The sequence below is a fragment of the Argentina silus genome, assembly GCF_951799395.1.
Source record: "Argentina silus genome assembly, chromosome: 7".
Lineage (NCBI taxonomy): Eukaryota > Metazoa > Chordata > Actinopteri > Argentiniformes > Argentinidae > Argentina > Argentina silus.
The window spans coordinates 13,899,771-13,920,287 of NC_139661.1; the positions used below are offsets into that span (position 1 = coordinate 13,899,771).

General features: G+C 50.1%; 1 protein-coding gene across 1 annotated transcript in view; it reads right to left on the minus strand.

The window, feature by feature from the left end:
* Positions 1-11,232: 11,232 nt before the first annotated feature.
* commd10 (COMM domain containing 10) overlaps positions 11,233-20,517 on the minus strand; it is a 28,826-nt gene continuing 19,541 nt past the window's right edge. Inside the window, exons 6-7 of the mRNA XM_083673611.1 lie at positions 11,866-11,925; positions 11,233-11,744 (exon numbers count right to left, since the gene is read on the minus strand). Coding sequence (XP_083529737.1) covers positions 11,706-11,744; positions 11,866-11,925 — 99 coding nt within the window. The 3' untranslated portion in view covers positions 11,233-11,705. The remainder of the gene's footprint in view (positions 11,745-11,865; positions 11,926-20,517) is intronic.

Sequence of the window (20,517 nt, forward strand, 5' to 3'; positions counted from 1 at the left end):
CACACACACACACACACTCCCCAAATCTGCCCCACCCCCACACACAACTTCTGCCCTGTCCAACACACACACACACACACACACACACACACACACACACACACACACACACACACACACACACACACACACACACACACACACACACACACACACACACACACACTCCCCCTCTATCTCTCTTGGTAATCAGGGGGCCTCAGCTGTGGTGTGGTTCACCCAGGGCTGAAGAGATCACTCTTGGAGAATGACAGACAGACAGACAGACTGGCAGGCAGGGCTGAGAGACACTGAAGGCTCAGAGACGCTGAAGGCTGAAGGTCAGGCAGGTCACGATTATACGCAAGACGTGGCCCAGACCCGGAGCACGGCCATTGATTTCTTGTCACACGCCATGGAAGTTCATGGGTGAGATTGAATCATTTCCTCCTTATACACACCGACACACCGACACACACACACTGATGAAAGATTTCTAAGTTATCTGTTACAAGGTTAGGTCTCGTCATTAGGATTTCATGAGCAGAAACGTATCTTGATAGACTATTGAATATTGTTGGTGGGATTTTGATCCAAATCATTATTCTTTAATGAGTACCGATAAGAATGATAAATTAATCAGAAATGATTGAAATTCAAATGATCCTCACAACACCCAAAAGCTCAAAATCAAACCTACCGAATATGAAATTACCGACTGTAACCACTATGCATGAATCAAGGCTTTTACGAATAAAAGAATCCAGTATTTCCCTCATTTGTAATTATCGGAGCAAAACCCAATTGTCCTCCTAAGAGGAGGGAGGAGGTGTCTAAATCATGTGTATTGTAATTCCTGCACCCGGCCGATTTCATCCCATTATAGCAGAGGTCAAGGGGACAGGCGCGTTCTAGGTCCTGCATCAGTCATACTTGACATTCAATATTGACCCTCTAAAGAGGCCTGGTCCCAGGCAGACAGATTAGAGAGGAGGAGGGTGTGTGTGTGTGTGTGTGTGTGTGTGTGTGTGTGTGTGTGTGTGTTTGTGCACGTGCATGTTCGCGTGCGTGTGTGTGTGCGCCTGTGTGTACACGTGTGCGTGCGTGTACATGTGTGTGTGTGTGTGTGTGTGTGTGTGTGTGTGTGTGTGTGTGTGTGTGACACATTGAGTGGAACCAAACCCCTTCAAAAGGCTTTTATCCCCGCCAGATCCTCCTTTCTCACCTGATTATGGAGATTGCTGTTAAGAGGTGTTCATTGTTTGCTCCGAGGCTCCGAGGCTCCGAGGCTCTGTGGCTCCGTGGCTCCGTGGCGTTGACTGACAGGTCAGTGCTAATAGATACTGGGGGCAATGATTGATCGCATCATTTCCTGTGATTTATACTGAATCTAGTCAGTAATTGAAAACCATGAGATGGAATCGTGTTATTTCCTGAGTTGCAAAACAACACTGAAAACTATACTATTTTTTGTTGCATTTAGGTGTAATATTTGTATTGTAATGTACACCTCAATTTTGGTAGTAATCAAATAGTTTCAAGCAAAAACGATATTAAATGAATTTATTCTGTTCCTGCATCTCTCTTCAAGCACTAATCTAAGTTCATACAGAAATACAGGCACTCTGCTTTGTTGATGTGCTGTGCGTGTGTGTGTGTGTGTGTGTGTGTGTGTGTGTGTGTATGTGTGAGGAGGACAGCTGAACCTGACCAGTGCATGGTTAGTTCCCAGCTGTGAGGTAGTGAGGTATCCAGGGAGAGAGGTATGGAGGGAGGGAGAGAGGGAGGGAGAGAGGGAGGGAGGGCGGGAGAGATATCTGCCTCTGTCTCTGTCTCTGGCTCTGTCTTTTCATCCATAATAGATGCAGTGGGTGAGACTTCCCAGGGGCCCTTTCCCCATCTCCCCAGCTGTTACACACACACAGACACACACACAGACACACACAAACACACTGAGAGACATAGAGACAGACACACACACACACACTCACACGCACGCACACATGGAGAGATGGACACACACACACATACACATACACACACACACACACACACACACACACACACACACACACACACACACACACACACACACTCTCTCACCCCAGCCCCCCCACCATTTGCATGCGTGCTAGCCCACTTTCATTCATCACACTGACAATGCTTTGGGGTTGCTGCTTTGGCTTCAGTAAAGCCCACATCACAGCCTCTCCCTCTCCCCCAGTTCTTATCACACTGGGCCTGGTCCTCAGGAGGAGCATTGTACCTGCCAGGCACTACAACACAGCAACAGCAGATCATCTCCTAATGGCCCTCTCATGCTGCCTCTGGATATCTGCTGCTAGTCGGACACGTCAGGAGGTACAGAGAGCCAGACAGGCTGTATGTACGGTGCTGTACAGTTTCTAAGCTCGGCTGGCTAGCCTTGTTTCCTTGATGTGACCGTCAGAGGGAGGGTTTTTAATGGGGTCATGTGGGGCTTAGCTTCCACAGGCTAATGAAGCTAGCAGTGTCTGGCTATAATGAGCCAGCAGAGTCACAGTCAGGGTTGGATTCTGGGAGGGAAGGGGAGAGTAGCCTCTTGGCGTGAGGGGAGATGATTGTGTCTGCCACATGGGAGACCTAGGTTCAAACCCCACCTGTCACACAAGTGAGGCTTTAGCTACTGCAGTCTACAGGCCAGGGGAGACTGGTGGAGGTAGAAATCGGGGGACAAGATCATTGTAATGCAAGGGGCGGAATGAGGAATAGGATCATTATTTATTATTATTTTATTATTTTATTATTATTATTTCATATCAGGAATGTTATCATTGTCTGATACCATTCCTCATTCCGTCCCATGCATTACAATGAGCCTGTCCTTTGATTTCTCCCTCCACTAGCTGCCTCTGGTTGTGTGAGTAGGGGTCAGAGGTCAAAGGTGGCATTAGAGAGGGATCAGGGGATGCACCCCCCTCATACATGCAAATGAGAAACATGTAGATGTATGAACAATAAAACCACTCATGTCATTATCTCTGGCACCCCCAATAGAACACACCAATCTCTGCTCTACTCAGAGTGGCCTGGGGGGGGTGTCTGGGGGAAGGGGGTGGGGGCGCAGGGGGGCTGTGTGTGATGAGAGAGAGATCCATGGTTGTCTGCCTGGGGGTGTGTCTGAGGGGGGCTCCGAGGCAGGCCTGGGTCACCGTTCCCTGGGGTCCATCTACCCTCCTCCTCCCCCTCCCTGCAGATGGTGGAGGAAGGACACTGGAGCCTTTTCCACGAAAACAACTAAATAAATCACAACGTCTCGATACAGTAGAGTACAGTAGAGAAGGCTAGGAGTGAATAATACATGAACATGTGACTCCTGAGTGACTCCATGTTGACCGGCATCCCAAACATGATGTCTCCACAACCTCATAGGCAACTGTCCAAGCAGGCCCAGGGTTTCTTACTGTATGCTACTTCAATAATACACGGTATCCATATAATGCTCTATTCTTTATTGTGTTACAATGCATTCTTGAATAGATTCTGAGTGGAAAAAAGTGTTGTTTTTTAAATTTTTGACGTATACATGTGTGTGTGTGTGCGTGCGTGTGTGTGTGTGTGTGTGTGCATACGTGTGGGTGGGTGTGTGTGTGTGTGTGTGTGTGCATGTGTGTGTGTGTGTGTGTGTGTGTGTGTGTGTGTCTAAACATTCCATACAGGGACTACAATGACAAAGAGGACGGGGCACAGAGCTCTCTGATTTGCATTAATCGTGTCTCTGAGAGTGAGAAGCACCCACACTGGCTTACAGGGATGCAGCGCTCCAGATAACAGAAATTGAAAAACACCAGAAGTGATTACCCAGCTCAGTGGAAGTGAAAAACACTCTGGGAACGAGAGCGAGGCGTTTGGACCGGGGTTTGATCCTCGTCTGGCCGAGTCTGAGCCGAAAAAGTCCCAAAAAGTGTTGTATTTAACGGGACACGTATAGAAAACACACACGTGTGTGCATGCGTGTGTGTGTGTGTGTGTGTGCGTGCATGCGTGTGTGTAAGATATTTGAACAGCAGGAGGAGGACGTAATCCTTAGTCTCCCCCAAAAAGTGCAGTATTTAACGGGGCATGTATAGAAAACATCACGCCTCAAACTGTTTACCTGTGGCTTGATTCACAATGCGTGTACCAGGAAGAGTCTACTGGAGCAGACGTAAGTAGATCAAACTTTCCTTCTGCTTTATCAACCGGCTGAGGAAGCATCTGTCCGTGTGTCTCCCTGACACAAGCTGGATGTTCTGTTCTGTAGGCATTGTTAATGCATCACATGTTAATTGACATCGGTTGAATGGGAGCGTAATCACGCGTGTTGAGGAGCGTTTTTCATCAGACACACTGTGTTACTCACCACCAACCGCTGTTGCTATGCCAGCCATCCATACACATCATGGCTCTTAGAGAACAGAGCTAAGGTTATTATGAGGCATGCACACACATACACACATACACACACACATACACACACACACACACACACACATATACAGACACAAGAACACACACACACACACACACACAAGAACACGCACACATACACACACACACACACACACACACACACACACACACACACACACACACTGTGGCTCTCACATACTTCATACTAAGTCCCTCATATACTTCAAAGATAAGGTAAACATTGTGACATTTCTATGAGGTGATTTGAGCGCCATACTGTAGAGACACAGAGGCAGACGTCACCTCTTCACCAGTAAACGGATTATCCTTCTACTCATCCACAGTAAATATTTAACTATGAACGCTGAGCCACTCCGACGGTAAACTCCCTAATGACTGATGTCAGCTGACGGCAGAGAACCTCCATTAGACTACTATTACAGGACAACTTGGCGCAGAGAACGCGTCGACACACGTTAGTAGCTATCCATTTACATTTATTTTACCACAACAACAGGCTACTATTAGTATAATTTGCTATTCACACAACCTCAGAGTCCTTCATGCATTGTATTGCCGTCCCTCGACGTTACACAGCTCCCCAACGCCACTATGTCACGCAGACGCAATTAAACACGGACTGTAATGTACCTTTAAAGTGAAACACGCTAACATGTAGCTCTCATCCCTCATAGGAGAATTAGGAGAGCAAGTCCACTCAACAGTAATGAGATGACTAGCAGTCTAATAGCCTTTTTCTGAGAAGTCAGAGTGAAATGAGGTTAAGGGGGATGAGAGACAGAGGGAGGGAGGGAGGGAGAGAGGGTGAGTAAGGGGGAGGGAGGGGTGAGGGAGGGAGGGAGGGGTGCCATGTGTGTGTGCCTGGAGAGCAGCATGGCTCCTAACCAGCGTTGTCAATCTCATTAGCACACAGACACACACACAGACACACAGACATACACACACACACACACAGACACACACACACACACACACACACACACACACACACACACACACTTCACTGCCTAGAAGCAACGACACACCTCCTTAATCTGCCCCCCATCCTACTGAAGCCTCCCTCCCACACACACACACACACACACACACACACACACACACACACACACACACAGAAAGCAATCCACGCGAGCACACTAGTACTCATGCAAGGAGGCGAAGACAAGCCCAGCACACACACATGCACAAACACATACTGTACATTACAGGTACACACACACACACACACACACACACACACACACACCTTAATAAATTGTGTTGGCACAGCAGTGGGGCAGCAGCTGTCCCTGCTCTCAGCGTGGAGAGGGCATCATCTGGGTACTGAGGAACCTGTCGTTTCCACACGTTACCAAACACTCATGCTACACCGGAAAGAAAACAAATAAATAAATAAATACTTTCTCCATAAATAAATAAAACAGACAAATAAATAAACAAGTAAGTTAGGCACAGCAAACATGCAAGGTCAAACAAAGACAGCAGGCTACTGCAATGTGGATGTGTGTGTGTGTGTGTGTGTGTGTGTGTGTGTGTGTGCATGTGTGTCTCTGTCTGTGTCTGTGTGTGTGCATGTGTCTCTGTGTGTGTGTGTGTGTGGATGTGTGTGTGTGTGTGTGTGTGCATGTGTGTCTCTGTCTGTGTCTGTGTGTGTGCATGTGTCTCTCTGTGTGTGTGTGTGTGTGTGTGTGTGTGTGTGTGTGTGTGTGTGTGTGTGTGTGTGTTTTGTGCATGCGTGCGTGTGCATGTAAGACATTTGAACAGCAGGAGGACGTAATGCCAGAGTGAGACAACATGGGATGGGGTGGATTTCTGCGAGCATTAGGAATCTGCAAAAAGACAAAGAGAGTCTGGAGTGGAGGATTGGGCCGTGGTAAACAGATGGAAAAATGTGCAGAGGCAATAGGCTTTACTCTGTGGAACCGTAGGTACTTGGATTTGTGAAACAGGATTAGCTGGTGTGTAATAATATGGATGCTGTGGGGGTAGCTATCTTCTCTGGTATGTGTGTGTGTGTGTGTGTGTGTGTGTGTGTGCTGTGTGGTATATGTGTGCGTGTGTGTGCATGTGTGTGTGTGCGTGTGCGTGTGTCTGAGTGGGGGTTGAGAAGGTAGTTGCAGGGATTAAGGGATCTCGAGAATTAAATGGGTTTTCTCAGACTTTAAGAATTTATGGGACTGTCCTAATTTTAGGACTCTGGTTGTAATGAAATATGAATGAGGCCCGGTTTCTATTTGGCCTTTCCTTCCCACACAATGTCGGTTTCTTCAGTACTGAAAAGCAGAAGTAAGTCCCCACACAATACCTATCAGGACACCGTAGGATCAAAGCAGGTGGTCGTCATTCTCCCATGTTTCCCTTCCTCTATCACCTCCATTATGGGAGAAAACAGCCCGGCTGCTCGTAACTAACATTATCTAGAAAAACACAATTTCCGAAGGATATCAACAGTCTGGTCTTTTTGGAGTTATGTCAATACAGCCCGGGTTTGAAGTCCCATTTATGAGATATCTTTCCAATTTCAGCGCATTTCATGTTTGATATATGGATGCACAACACGCATGCACACACACACATCCACAAATGTCAAACCCGCCAAAACAGAAAGATAAACAGATTAATAAAGAAATAAGTAGATGAAAGCCGTCCGGGCTGTGTGATGGAGTGCCTGCGGGCAGGCCGGTCTGTTTGGGCGGACGGCCACCCTTCAGCGGGCCAGCGAGGCGGAGAGAAAGGGTCCTCTCTCCCTGAACCTGCCATGTGGACCGCCATCCTCTCCCATCTGTGGCTGCTAGTGTTTACCCAACACACGGCAGCAACACACCATAACCGTGGTCAGGAGCACCATCACACAGCATAACACAACAACAACAACAACAACAACAACAACAACAAGGACAAGGACAACAAGAACACAATACAACAACACCACATCAACAACACAACGCACTCCATACAACACAACACACTCCATACAACAACAAAACACAGAGAGAGAGAGAAAGACAGAGAGAGAGAGAGAGAGAGAGAGAGACAGAGTAACAGTGATGTAACACAGATTAAGAAAAGAAAAGAAAACACAAGACAAAAGAGAAGAGGTGAGAGAGAGAGAACAAACAACTTCAACAGTGATGACACCACAGAGAGAGAGAGAGAGAGAGAGAGAGAGAGAGAGAGAGAGAGAGAGAAAAAACACACGACACAGAAAACAATAAGGCAAGACAAGAGAGAAGAAACTAGCAAGGAGGAGGAGGAGAGAGAGAGAGAGAGAGAGAAGAGAAGAAAAGAGAAGCTACAGCAGTGTGTGGTGACAGGACTGTCATGCCAGGGTCACAGTGGTGGCAGTGCCAGGGTCTTGGACTGAAGGAGATGTCCTCAGCAGACACGGGCCGTGCCCAGACTTGGACCTCGGTGGGGCCAACAACAGCCACGCTGCAACAATGGTGCTGGTCCGTCCCCAGACACTCACCGTGATTCTGATTCCGATGACTCTGGGCCGCGCTGCCAGGTCTGAGGCAGGGCCAGTGGGGGTGTGTGTGTGTGTGATAATGGAAAGAGAAAGGATGTGTGTGTGTGTTTGAGAGAGAGAAAGAGAGAGAGACTCAGGGCCTGTTCTGTTCTGCTGGTCTGAGGCGTGAGTGTGTGTGATAAGGCAGAGAGTGAGTGTGTGATATGAAGAGCCATTGTTGACGTGGCTGGAGGCTGAGGCTGGGGCTGAGGCTGGGGGCTGAGGCTGAGCCTGGGGGGCTGGGGGCTGGAGGCTGAGGCTGAGGCTGAGGCTGAGGCTGAGGCTGAGAGGGCCTTTCCCTGTGGGCTGCAGCAGGCTGCAGTAACTGGGCTGATGAGTCTGGCTGGCAAGGCTAGAGAGCTGGAGAGCTGGAGGGCTGGAGGGCTGGAGGGCTGAGCTGGGGCTGGGGATGGGGGGCTGGCTGGCTGGAGGGCTGGGTGGTGGGGTTGGGTGGTGGGGTTGGGTGGTAGGGCTGGGTGGTGGGGCTGGGTTATGGGGCCTTGGGGCTGGATGGTGGGGCTGGGTGGTGGAGCTGTGTTATGGGGCCATGGGGCTGGGGGGCTGGATGGTGGGGCTGGGTGGTGGAGCTGTGTTATGGGGTTACGAGGCGATGTGTGTCCTCAGGGCTGGGGATAACCCATCACAGCTGGCCGGGGAAACAGAAAGTCTCATCGCACCATTACATCATATCATCCATCACAGACAGTGGAGACAGTGGACGCTCTGTCTGTCTCTCAGCAAGCACACACACACACACACACACACACACACTAGGCCCAACCAGACCTCGAAATAGAACTTAACATTTTTCAAATATTTTGAGCATTTGCTTAGGCCTGCATGGAGTGGGCGGGGTTTACATTTTTGAGACTACTCCATTGGCTCTGTTGTGCCAGGCAAAGTCAATGAAGCACCGCAAAGAATTTTTAAATCATTTCAAATACTCTGAACCCAGGCCTGGGCCCTCTACAGGTAGCCAATCAGTGAAAACCCTCCCCCAGAGACGCGTATTAAAAATGTATAAAACTCTCCAAAATTCCACTTAAAATTTGGCATGCATCACTCAAACGGTTGCCACGAGACATTGTTAGTGACGAGGTGAGCTTCTACAACACCAGTGCAAGGCGCCGTACGAAACACGTCAGAGAGAAAAAACATTTTATTCAATTGTATCCTATTATCTGCCACCGACGGTGCGATCTCACTCTGTAATTGCGTTGACGTGAGGAAGTCAGCGCTGTCTCTGGCTCCCTTTGAAGCCCTAGCCTGGAGAGACACCGAGCAACTTCCGCTTCAAATCTGGGACTCGTTACACGCTGCTTGCGTAAGGCAGATTATTAGTTCTGTTTTTTTTGTGTTCTTACAGCGTGCACTCAGGACCAGGGTCTCAGTTGGAGGGGGTGATCGTGGACCAGGGTCTCAGTTGGAGGGGGTGATCGTGGACCAGGGTCTCAGTTGGAGGGGGTGATCGTGGACCAGGGTCTCAGTTGGAGGGGGTGATCGTGGACCAGGGTCTCAGTTGGAGGGGGTGATCGTGGACCAGGGTCTCAGTTGGAGGGGGTGATCGTGGACCAGGGTCTCAGTTAGAGGAGGTGATAGTGGACCAGGGTCTCAGTTGGAGGGGGTGATCGTGGACCAGGGTCTCAGTTAGAGGAGGTGATCGTGGGGAGACAACGGGAGGGTCTCTTTCATTGGCAGTAATACGGTGTGGGAAAGGTTTCAATTGTCTTTTCTGCTCCTTGGGTTCAGCCTGGACCCTCTCTGACATTATCTGTGAGTATTAATTCAGGCCAGCACTCTTTGCACAGTGGGCTGTCCAGTCTTATCCCGGATTAGTGCCTTATCCACTTATGAGAGCTGGCTGGTGCAGTCCACCGCGGACCACTCTCCATCAACCTGAGTGCTGTGTGTGTTTACTCTGTGAGCCAAGCGGGCCTCGGCCTAGTCACACACACGCGCAAGCACGGCGTGACACACACACGCACATGTGCGCTGTCACACTCACACACACACACACCGTCATACACGAGCATCGTCACACAAACACACACACTGTCACACACACACCGTGACAAACACACACACACACACACAAACACAAACACATGCATACACACCGTGTCACACACACCGTGACAAACACACACACACACACACACACACTCTCTCTCTCTCTAGTAGGACTCTGTGTCCTGTGTTTTGCTCTCTCTCAGTGTGAGACTCGGCAGTGAGACTTCTTTCCGTGGCAGCTCAGTGAGGCCATCTGTTCTGCATGCTGTGGAACACTCCGCTCCCTCAGGCTGCAGAGACGCTGCTTTCACATGGTGGCAAAACTGTAAATTGGGTAAAATAACAACCATTACCAAGACTGGAGAGCTTCTTGAGAGGACGCAACGTCGGCAGAGCCTGTTTTGCATTTTCAATGTCAGAGGAGTGTGTTCGGAGTGTATGTGTGTGTGTGTGGTCGGAGTGTGTGTGTGTGTGCGTGTGTGTGTCTGCAATTCCCAGCCTGCCATCTTCACTCAAGAGTTCATTCAAAGAGGACCAAAGTAGAGCAGGAGAGGGTTATGTGTTTTTCCCCAACTTGTCGTTCCTGTGAGGGAAGCAGGCAGCAGCTGCCAAGGAACCTACTCTTAAGTGAATGACTAACTCATCCATTTTACAGCCGCTTTAAGAGACCCATTCTACATCCTCATTATCCCATTAACCCAGCCACCGCCTGCTACGCTTCATACTAAAACAACAACAACAACAACAACAACAACAACAACCAATAGCTGCACGGTTGTCAACGAAGAAACAGCAAATTGAACAACAACTTTCTCTCAATAAAAGTCAAACTTCACGAGGGTAGAAACAAGGCCGTAAAGCATTTTACTGGCACTCCTGAGAGACGCCGAGAGCGTAAAATCGTTTTCTCTCATCTGCGGTCCTTGGGGAGGTGAACTTGACAGGTTTTAAGTGAGCAGGGAGAAATGTGAGACCTTGAGAAGGATAACCTGTAGCTGTCTCGTTGTAAAAGGCAGAACCTTAGCGCTTCTGACGACTCCTTCGTCTGTGATGGCACATTCGATACTGTTTCGTTTCGTAACGCGTGATAAAGGAATGAAGCGTGTCTGGGAACCTCTCCTCCTCTCCCCCGGTCCTCTGGGACTTTCTCTCTCGTGTTCTGACGGTGTTTCTCTGTCCCCATCTGGCGAGACCACCTCCCAGGTTGGCTATGAGGCAGAATAATGAGCCTTTCTCACACACCACAAACATGCTTTCAGCTTTCAGTCCTGCACCGCTTTAGATTTCATTTCAAAGACATTTTATTTCACGTGTTTTTACACAAATGGTTACATTTCATAATCGTTCACTAGCATTCATTGCAATTAATACGTAGGACACATCTCACACATTCCCAACAATCATAACAGAAATCAAACACTGCATTCCTCATATCCATGGTAACAGGACTATGTTAATCAAAACGACGCTAGTACAAAAGACACTTTAGTGAATGATGAAATACAATTGGCTTATTATTACATCTCCCATGTCTCTCTCTGTTGTTAGACACACACAGGAGCAACAGCATGGCCTGTTCTATCAAACAGAGTCCTGTCGGAGTGGGGAATGTTAATGACGGTCTAGTCTGGTCTGGCCTGGCCTGGCATGGTGTGGCTTGGCGTGGCTTGGCTTGGCCTGGCGTGCGTGGCATGGCTCCCAAGGCTGCCATAGCTGCCACCACACCAAACATGTTAAAAATAGACTGGCACGGGCCTCAAGTTAGCGAGTCCAACTGCGCCTGCACCGTCTCGAGCTGCAACACAAAGAAAAGGGGGTGGGACCATCAGGAGAGAGGCAGCATGTTGAGGGGTGTCGGCGAAAAGACAGGAAGTCAATCATGCGTAGCGGCAGCCAATCAATGGTCGGCGTCTGACCTTGTCGTAGAACTCAAGCAGCTCCTGGTGGCTGAACTCCACAAACACGTTCTCCATCGCCTGGATGAGAGGAGAGAGGGATGGAGAGGAGGAGGAGAGAGGGAGGAGGAGGAGGAGGAGAGAAGGAGAGAGTGAGACAGACAGAGGGAGATGGGAGAGAGAGCGAGAGAGAGAGAGAGAGAGAGAGAGAGAGAGGGGGAGAAAAACCACAGCACTCCATTTTTGCTTTCTATAAAAACTTCCCATCAATTATTTGTGTTCTTCTGTCCAGTGAAACTACCGGACGCCCGGCCTGTCCGCTAGGTAATTGACGTCCCCTGCATGTTAAACTAAGCTGAGAGGAGAGAGAGAGAACTGCCCACCGCCCCTCAGAAAAGAAAACCCTCTCTCTCTCTAAGATGATTGTAGCTCAGACCACATAACAGAACAAGATGCATCAAAGGACTAGGAGACCGTCACAGTCCAGTCAGCCCGAACGTAACCTCTAATCGTGGAATCAGGGGCGGGGTGCTGGCACCCAGAGACACCACGTCCTCCATGAAACCAGCACTCTCTCTCAGCCTCACAGAGCACTGCCCTGGGAGACATTGTCTCACAAAGGAATAATACTACGCATCACAAATGGATGTTCAAATAACACAAATTAGCCGAAGTGTTATCCAACCAAGACATGGCTGCCTGCCTGGGAGAGAGCTGTCACTGTGACAGTGTGAGTGTTCTCCTCACCACCACCACCGCCGCCACCACCACCACCACCACCACCACCACGCAGCGCTGAGGGGCTGAGGCTGAAAGAGGATGGGGCTGAAGAAGGATGGGGCTGTTGGAGGATGGGGCTGTTGGAGGATGGGGCTGTTGGAGGATGGGGCTGTTGGAGGATGGGGCTGATGGAGGATGGGGATGATGGAGGATGGGGCTGATGGAGGATGGGGCTGTTGGAGGATGGGGCTGTTGGAGGATGGGGATGGGGCTGTTGGAGGATGGAGATGGGGCTGATGGAGGATGGGTCTGGGGCTGATGGAGGATGGGGCTGGAAGATGAGGATGAGGATGAGGACAGGGATGGGGATGGGGCTGGGGCTGGGGCTGGGGCTGAGGACAACACTGGGCTGAAGGCACCAAGGGGGGGGGGGGATGTGTCAGAGTGCATTAATGACAAGGATATTAATTAGAACCAACATTATCATCTATAATTAAGTGGGAAAGGGGAAATGTTATCTGTTGCCAAAGCCCCACTCTGCATGTGTGAACCTCGAATGTAGGGCAACACTAGAACTCAGTCCTGTCAAGCCGACAGGCAATTGGCACATTTACGCTATGCAAATACGACTATAATACAAATCAAAATGATAATTTGTATCATGTAAAGATGAACATCCACCACCATATATAAAGGATGCCAAAAATTAAAAAATAAGCAAGGGACAGCTTAAAGGCTTTACATAATTGCTTGTTTGGTTAAATCTAAATACTTGTGTTTTATCCAGTTAGCTAAGGATCGCAGGGCACAACACACACACACACACACACACACACACACACACACACACACACACACACACACACACACACACACACACACACACACACACACACACACACACACACAATGTTTGAAATCTTGGCTTGATAAAGACAAGAAAACACACATTCACTAGAATGACTGAATAGTAATAGTAATATTACTAAATTCAATGCAGCAGCGGTCAAATCAACATGTTTGAGCATTCACCTTCCTCAGTGTTCAGAGTGGAGTCTTGGCCAGCCAACCAGAGCCCTGAGTGAGTGTTGGCCAGCCAACCAGAGCCTTGTCTGGGTATGAGTGGAGTCTTGGCCAGCCAACCAGAGCCCTGGCTGGGTCTGAGGTGAACCAGAGGACAGTTCTGAACCTGGGACATGTCTCCGATGTCTGTGATCAAATCCAAGCACCACAAGCAGCTTCACTGACATCCAAGGGTGTGCATGTGTGTGCATGTGTGTGTGTGCGTGTGCTTGTGTGCGTGTGTGTGTGTGTGTGTGTGTGTGTGTGTGTGTGTGTGAGCGTACCCCACGGCTGATGGCTGATGTGTGCCAGGCAGCAGCAGTTAAACCCACCCCAGTGTTTCAGCACCAGAGGCGAGGGGAGGACTTGACAGATCTGGGCTAACGCTAATGGAGCTTCTACAGAGCACAGCCCGCCCTAGCCAACATGGCTGAGATGGAGGAGACGAGGTAGGAGGTAGGAGAGGAGGTAGGACACAGGAGGTAGGAGATAGGAGGTAAGAGATAGGAGACATGAAGTAGGAGGTAGGGGATGGGACACATGAAGTAGGAGGTGAGAGACAGGAGGTAGGAGATAGGAGACATAAAGTAGGAGGTAGGACACAGGAGGTAGGAGAGGAGAGAATAACCCCCTTTGACAACAGCATGTGAAGAATGACACTTCTAGGCCTCCGTAGTGCCACTTTACAGCTTCATCTATGATGGGTAAATGAATGATGAGGCAGTAATGTCACCCTATCTGATGATATTCTGACAGGTATAGCGGACAGTTAAGTTGTCCCCCAGCCCTACCAGGGAGAAGAGGAGGACACAGAAAGGCACTTGTCATGAATTATTGGTTATTTTGCACTAACGTCTCTGATTTGCAACACTTGTCAATGCTCTATGGCGTGAGAGCTAGGGAGAGGGGGGGGCTTATTACTGATAAAAGCATAGAGAGGGAGAGAGAGAGAGAAAGAGAGAGAGAGAACCCATTGTAAGTGTTACCACTTCAGACTGACGAGCCTGGGCATCTACTCTACACCATGGACGTAAACACACACATATACACACACACACACACACACACACACACACAACCCCCCCCCCCCACACACACACACACACGATGTAAAGAATACATCAACAAATAACGTCTTAAGAACCAACCACCTTCACTGACAGACATGCATGAAGGGAAACTTCTACAGGGGCATCAAATAAAATATATGATTTTCAGTTTTATAGTCTGATATAAGTCCAGACTATAAAACTGCAAATCATCTACATATCAATGTGATACAATCCTCATATGTATCCTCCTCTCTCTGCATACACTCTACACACTCCAGTGAAGGTGGATAATTGGCAGACTGAATACATCACCCGAGAAAAGGAGTCAATACCAACTCCCTACAGCTGAACCTATATTTGCAAGGCATATGAGGGGTTCTCAGGCCGGGGTGTGTGTGTGTGTGTGTGTGTGTGTGTGTGTGTTGACAGTGAGGAAGGCGTCCATTTTGAAATGCTGTCTTTGTGTGTGTAAAGTGTTTGCCCTGGTGGGTTCTTGATGGAAGTCTCGTCAGACGGGAGCCAGAGAGACAGGAGGCTGAGCTGTTGGTTGTTGGCACGTCACCCCCCCCCCCCCCCCCCCTACGCTCTCCCCCAAACATTCTTAATTATGAATAAAATCCCAAACTCCTGGGTGAACCGGTTGCCATGGACACAGGGCTCTTAAAAAGCGGGGAGTACAGAGCTGTCTGTTTCTGAGAGCGGAATGTCACACACCCCTCGTGTAATGACCGCAGGGCTCCCATTTCCCAAACTTCCATTTCACTGTCAATCATCTTTCGCAGGTGACAGACAAATTAATATGCGTACGTGAGAGGGTAGTGTTTAGCTACAAACATAAATTGAAGAAAGAATGAATGAAAAACTGCTCCAGTGTGTCATCGTAATTCACCTCATAATTGGAGATTGAGAGCGGAAGAGTTTTTGTGCTGTAGAATTCTCTAGTTTGCTGGAGAGTGTTTCCTCTTAAAAACCCATTGGACAGTCAGAGAAAAACACAGACATGGAACGGGATTGGCTGAGAGTGGTAGGACAGGAGTCAAACGCACCAATCGTACAATCACCTCAGTGGGACATTTTGTTCTGATTGGGTAAACGTGAAATGGGAAACCGAACCGAAGGCGTTTGTTCATTCAGAACGTTAACAGGAGCATTGAGCATTTATGGCATGATGCTGTAAACTCATACGCAGTCTCAGATCTGATGGTCTGAAGGCATTTGAACAACCCATGTGTCTGTCGCTGTCGTCTCCAGGAGAGAGCTGCGGTAGACTAACTCACACTGCCTCCCATGGAGCCTCCCATCATCCAACGTTCTCTTGCACTGTTCTGTCACATCCCAGAGCCATACACAAGAGCTGTCAGAGACTCACACTGGTCCCTGTCACTCACCCTCCCCTCCCCTCCCCTCACCCCCCACTTCTCCCCCCCCCCCCCCACCGCCACCAACCCCAAAAACCAAGCGCCAGCCCACCCTGGAGGTCCGAGGCCATCGTGGGAAAAGTGTCCTGCCTGTCTGTCTGTCTGTCTGTCAGCTTTCCTGTCTGCCTGCCTGCTTGGCCTGCCTGCCTGTCTGTCCCTCTCATGTCCCTGCCTCCCTGTCTTCCTGCCTCCCTCCCTCCCTCCCTGCATCACTGTCTCCCTGCCTGCCTGTCTGAGTGCTCTGGGAGGAGAAACTCCTCTCTCCCTGCCTGCCTCCCTGTCTCCCTGCCTGCCTCCCCATCTCCCTGCCTGTCTCCCTCCCTCCTTGCCTCCCTGTCTCCCTGCCTCCCTCTCTGGGAAGAGAAACTCCTGTCTCCCTGCCTGCCTCTGTGTCTCCCTCTCTGGGAGAAGAAACTCCTGTCTCCCTGCCTGCCTCCCTGTCTCCCTGCCTGCCTCTCTGTCTCCCTGCCTCCCTCTCTGGGAGGAGAAACTCCTGTCTCCCTGCATTCCATCACCATAAACAAACTAGGAGGGAGCCAAAAGGTGGAGGATTTACAACACACACAATTCAATGGTATTCTCAACAGTCGTAAATAGACTGAGAGGGGGAGAGGGATAGAGAGAGAGAGGGGAGAAGGGGGCTAGGGGTAGAAGGAGAAGTGTAGAGGGAGAGAGAGAGAGAGCAAGAGTGAGAGAGTAGAGGAGGGAAGTAGAGGATATCATCCAGATTCCTCTCCCCTGGCGCAGGCCTCCAGCAGACCTCCAGCAGCCAGAGGGGGGTGGAGATGAAACGTGCCCAGCAGAGGGGCCTCCAGGCTGGGGCCAACGTGCCACTCCTCCCCCTCTGATCTCCTATGATGGGAGCCACCGGAGGCCTAGCAGAGCACTCGCTGGAGCCGGTACTGGGAAACAAACTGATGCTTCAAAAAACCACAGGGAGAGAAAAAACAAGAGAATATGGTTTAGGAAACGGAGACTGTGGGATGAGGGGGGGTTCTCTGACAACATCAACAACAACACCAACAAGGTTGGGAATGTAGCTAAGTGGGAACCGAAGCAGCGCTGCCGTCAAGTGTGTCGAGAGGCAACCCAGTCACCCCAATCTCTCACACCTCACCCCTCTCTCCTCTGCCTCGCTAACACCCTGAAGGCTGAAACAGAGGTGTTTTTCGCACTCTCTCCTTCTCCCTCCCTCCCTCCTTCCCTCCGTCCTGCCTGCATTAAAACCAGCCGCAGATATAAACAGGCTATCAGGGAAGCATCCATCCATCCCGGGATTGGATTGACATTTTGTTGAAAGCCCGGGTCTGAGAGCGAAACCCCAGATGAATACAGAGATCCAATTAGAGGGTAGGAGGCCGTATGTCTACACGCTCCCTGGGCCAGGCCCACTTCAGACCCGCTTGGCACAGACCAGATAGAAAGAGGGAGAGAGGGATGGATACAAACAAATAGGCTGGGATGGGCTTCAGAGGACAGAGGAGGAGGGAGGGAGGGGGGGGGGGGGAGAAGGTTCTAAATCCCAACTCATGGTTCTGTCTTTGAAAGACTAGTATTTACCAGACTAATGCAGTGGAGAAACTAGGCTTTCTGGAGAACGCAGAGTATTGTATGTTTAAATAAGGAGAAGAGGGGAGAATGGGGAAGAATTGTTTGAAATGGAATGTTTAGCTACAGAATGCGAGGGTCATAATGGCTGTTCTAGAATACACACACACACAGCACTTAGAATACCAAACAAAGCATTTTGTCCCGGTTTCTCATTCCAGTGCAGCCTCTAACAAACACACTGTACTATACCCAGCTCCCTAGTCAATGATGAGCTTGTGTTTGTGTGTTCTGGATGGGGTGTGTTTGCGTTCTGTAGAGGGATTTGGGAAACAAATAGCATCCTTGGTGGTCTGGTGGACAAGGACAATGACAGTTTTGACTATTGGTTTGTGTTCTGAGGATGAGGTCACACACGTCACAGGAGGACTCCCCGTCACAATGAGCCACATCCTCTGCTGTGGCTTCGGGGACAGGCTCTGACCACAACATGCAGCTCCCCACTCCCACATCCGACTCCGAACAGACTCCTGACTGACTTACAACTGACTCCTGACCGACTCCTGAATGACTGGCATCTGCAGCGCTTTGCACCAACACAAACAGACCATTCTTTTTCTGTCTCTGTCTCTGTCTCTCTCTCCCTCTCCCTCTCTCCCTCTCTCTCTCTCTCCCTCTCTCCCTCTCTCTCTCTCTCTCTCTCTCTGTCGGTGGGAAGCCACCTCCAGGGCATTTGTCAGCTCATTTTGTTTTGCAGTTAATGAAATACAAAGAAAAAAATAAAAACCTCCCTGTATTGTCCCCATTGAGTGAGTGAGTGACTGACTAGTGTGTGTGTTTGGGACACACACACACACACACACACACACACACACACACACACACACACACACCTCGCCCCCCCCCCGTCCCTGGATGAGTGAATGTAACTGGGCCGGAGGGGGGTTTTCACAGGGTTTTTCACACTGGCCATTCAGTACAGTACACAGCCTGGTCCGGGTGCAACCACAACCACGGCCAGGGGAGACAAAGGCAGGGATTGTCCCAGGCAGAGGTCCCCTCGGAGGGGCAGGACTGACGGGCCCTGCCCCTGCCTGCCACACAGAGGAGCCTTTCATACGGGGCCTCATCTCTTGGCATGGGGCTAGGGCTTAGGGCCTCACCGGCCCTCCTGGTCCACACACACACACACACACACACACACACACACACACACACACACACACACACACACACACACACACACACACACACACACACACACACACACGAACCAGAGCCCCCCCCCCCCCCCACTCCTGTTCTGCTGACCTCGGTCACTCTGGAGAACATAGAGTGGAACTGGAGGGGGACGAGGGGGAGGCGAGGTTGGGGGGGACGAGAATGGGGGTCGGGGAGGGGGGGGGGGGGGGGGGGGGGGGGGGGGGGGTTCAACATTCTTGTTCTTGTGACACTCCCCTGTTAATAAGTGATGGTGGTGTTGAGTTAACAGTTAACAGCAATGGTGGTTTTGGTCTTTATCTGTTTGAGAATGGCCTTCACTTCAAACACACACAGGCCAGGCTTATCAAACACACACACACACACACACACACACACACACACACACACACACACACAAACACACACACACACAGAGGCCAGTCTTATCCATCCCACACACACAGGCCATGCTTATCAATCACACCCCAACCAAGAGATTTACTGACGCAACCAGTGGAGTATTTGCGTTGCCCAGCCCTAGCCCCGAGCCCCAACCCCAAACCCGAGCTGATTACTGAAGTTAAACCACACAACCAAAGAGCCTCCATTTGATCCTCTCCCGCCTCAGGTCTCCAGGGACTGGGTTCACATCGCATCTCCCTCTGGTCTAATCACAAACACATCTCCACATCCATCCCCATCAGCCAGTAAGCCTCTGTGGTGCCTCTGATGCCTCCTAACCTCTATGACCAATCTTCGTCTCTCTCTGGAGCTGCTGCTGCTAGCATGCTAATGTGGGCTCTCCGGTGGAGCTCATCACAGAGGCCTCTGGGCTCTGTGGCGGAGCTCGTCCGAGAGGCTCAGTTGTCTCGGTGAGGAGGTAAATGCCTCGCCACATGAGAGAGCCACTGGGCCCTGCCTGTGGTGTGGTCAGGGGAGCGGAGCTGGCTTTTATTAGTCTAGAGCACGGCGTCTGTGTCAACCATGTGGTGCGGTGTGGTGGTCTTAGAGATGCAGCAGTAGTGCGGAGCCGAGGGGGGCGGAGGGGAGGGGAGGAGGGCGGAGGGGAGGGGAGGGTTTCAAAGCCAGCAGTATTCGAGAGGACGATGGACCAGATGTTGGACCAGACCAGAGAGTTTTCATCATCAGGCCTTTCTCTCGCTCTCTCTCCCTCTCTCTCTCCCCCTCTCTCTCCCCCTCTCTCACTACGCTGACACACAACCATACAGGCTGGAATAATAATCATAAACCTCCGCCACCATGTGCGGACAGAGAGGCGAAGCCAAAGATGAGATGTTTGTCAGCTTGGTTGTTTGGTGGGAGTGGTAGGGGCTGGAGGCGCTGGCCTAGATACATGCACGATGAATCAAACCCTGTTTTTCTTTGATCAAGGCTTCCAATAAAGCTCCCACACATATGTTCCTGGTTTTAATCTGTTTGGGGTATTTTTCAGCGAGAATTAGCATCATCATAAAGCGGCATGTGTGGTGGGTGCTGACATGCTCAATAGTGCGAGCTAATTCGGCGTAAAAAAAATAAATAATCCAAATTAATTCATATTCCCCCAGCATGTATATCGGCCTACGCGTCCATCTCTGATTGGCCGATGAGGGACATAGAAAAGCACCCTAAACAAATTTTAAAAAAAACATTGATTAGCTTCCGAAACC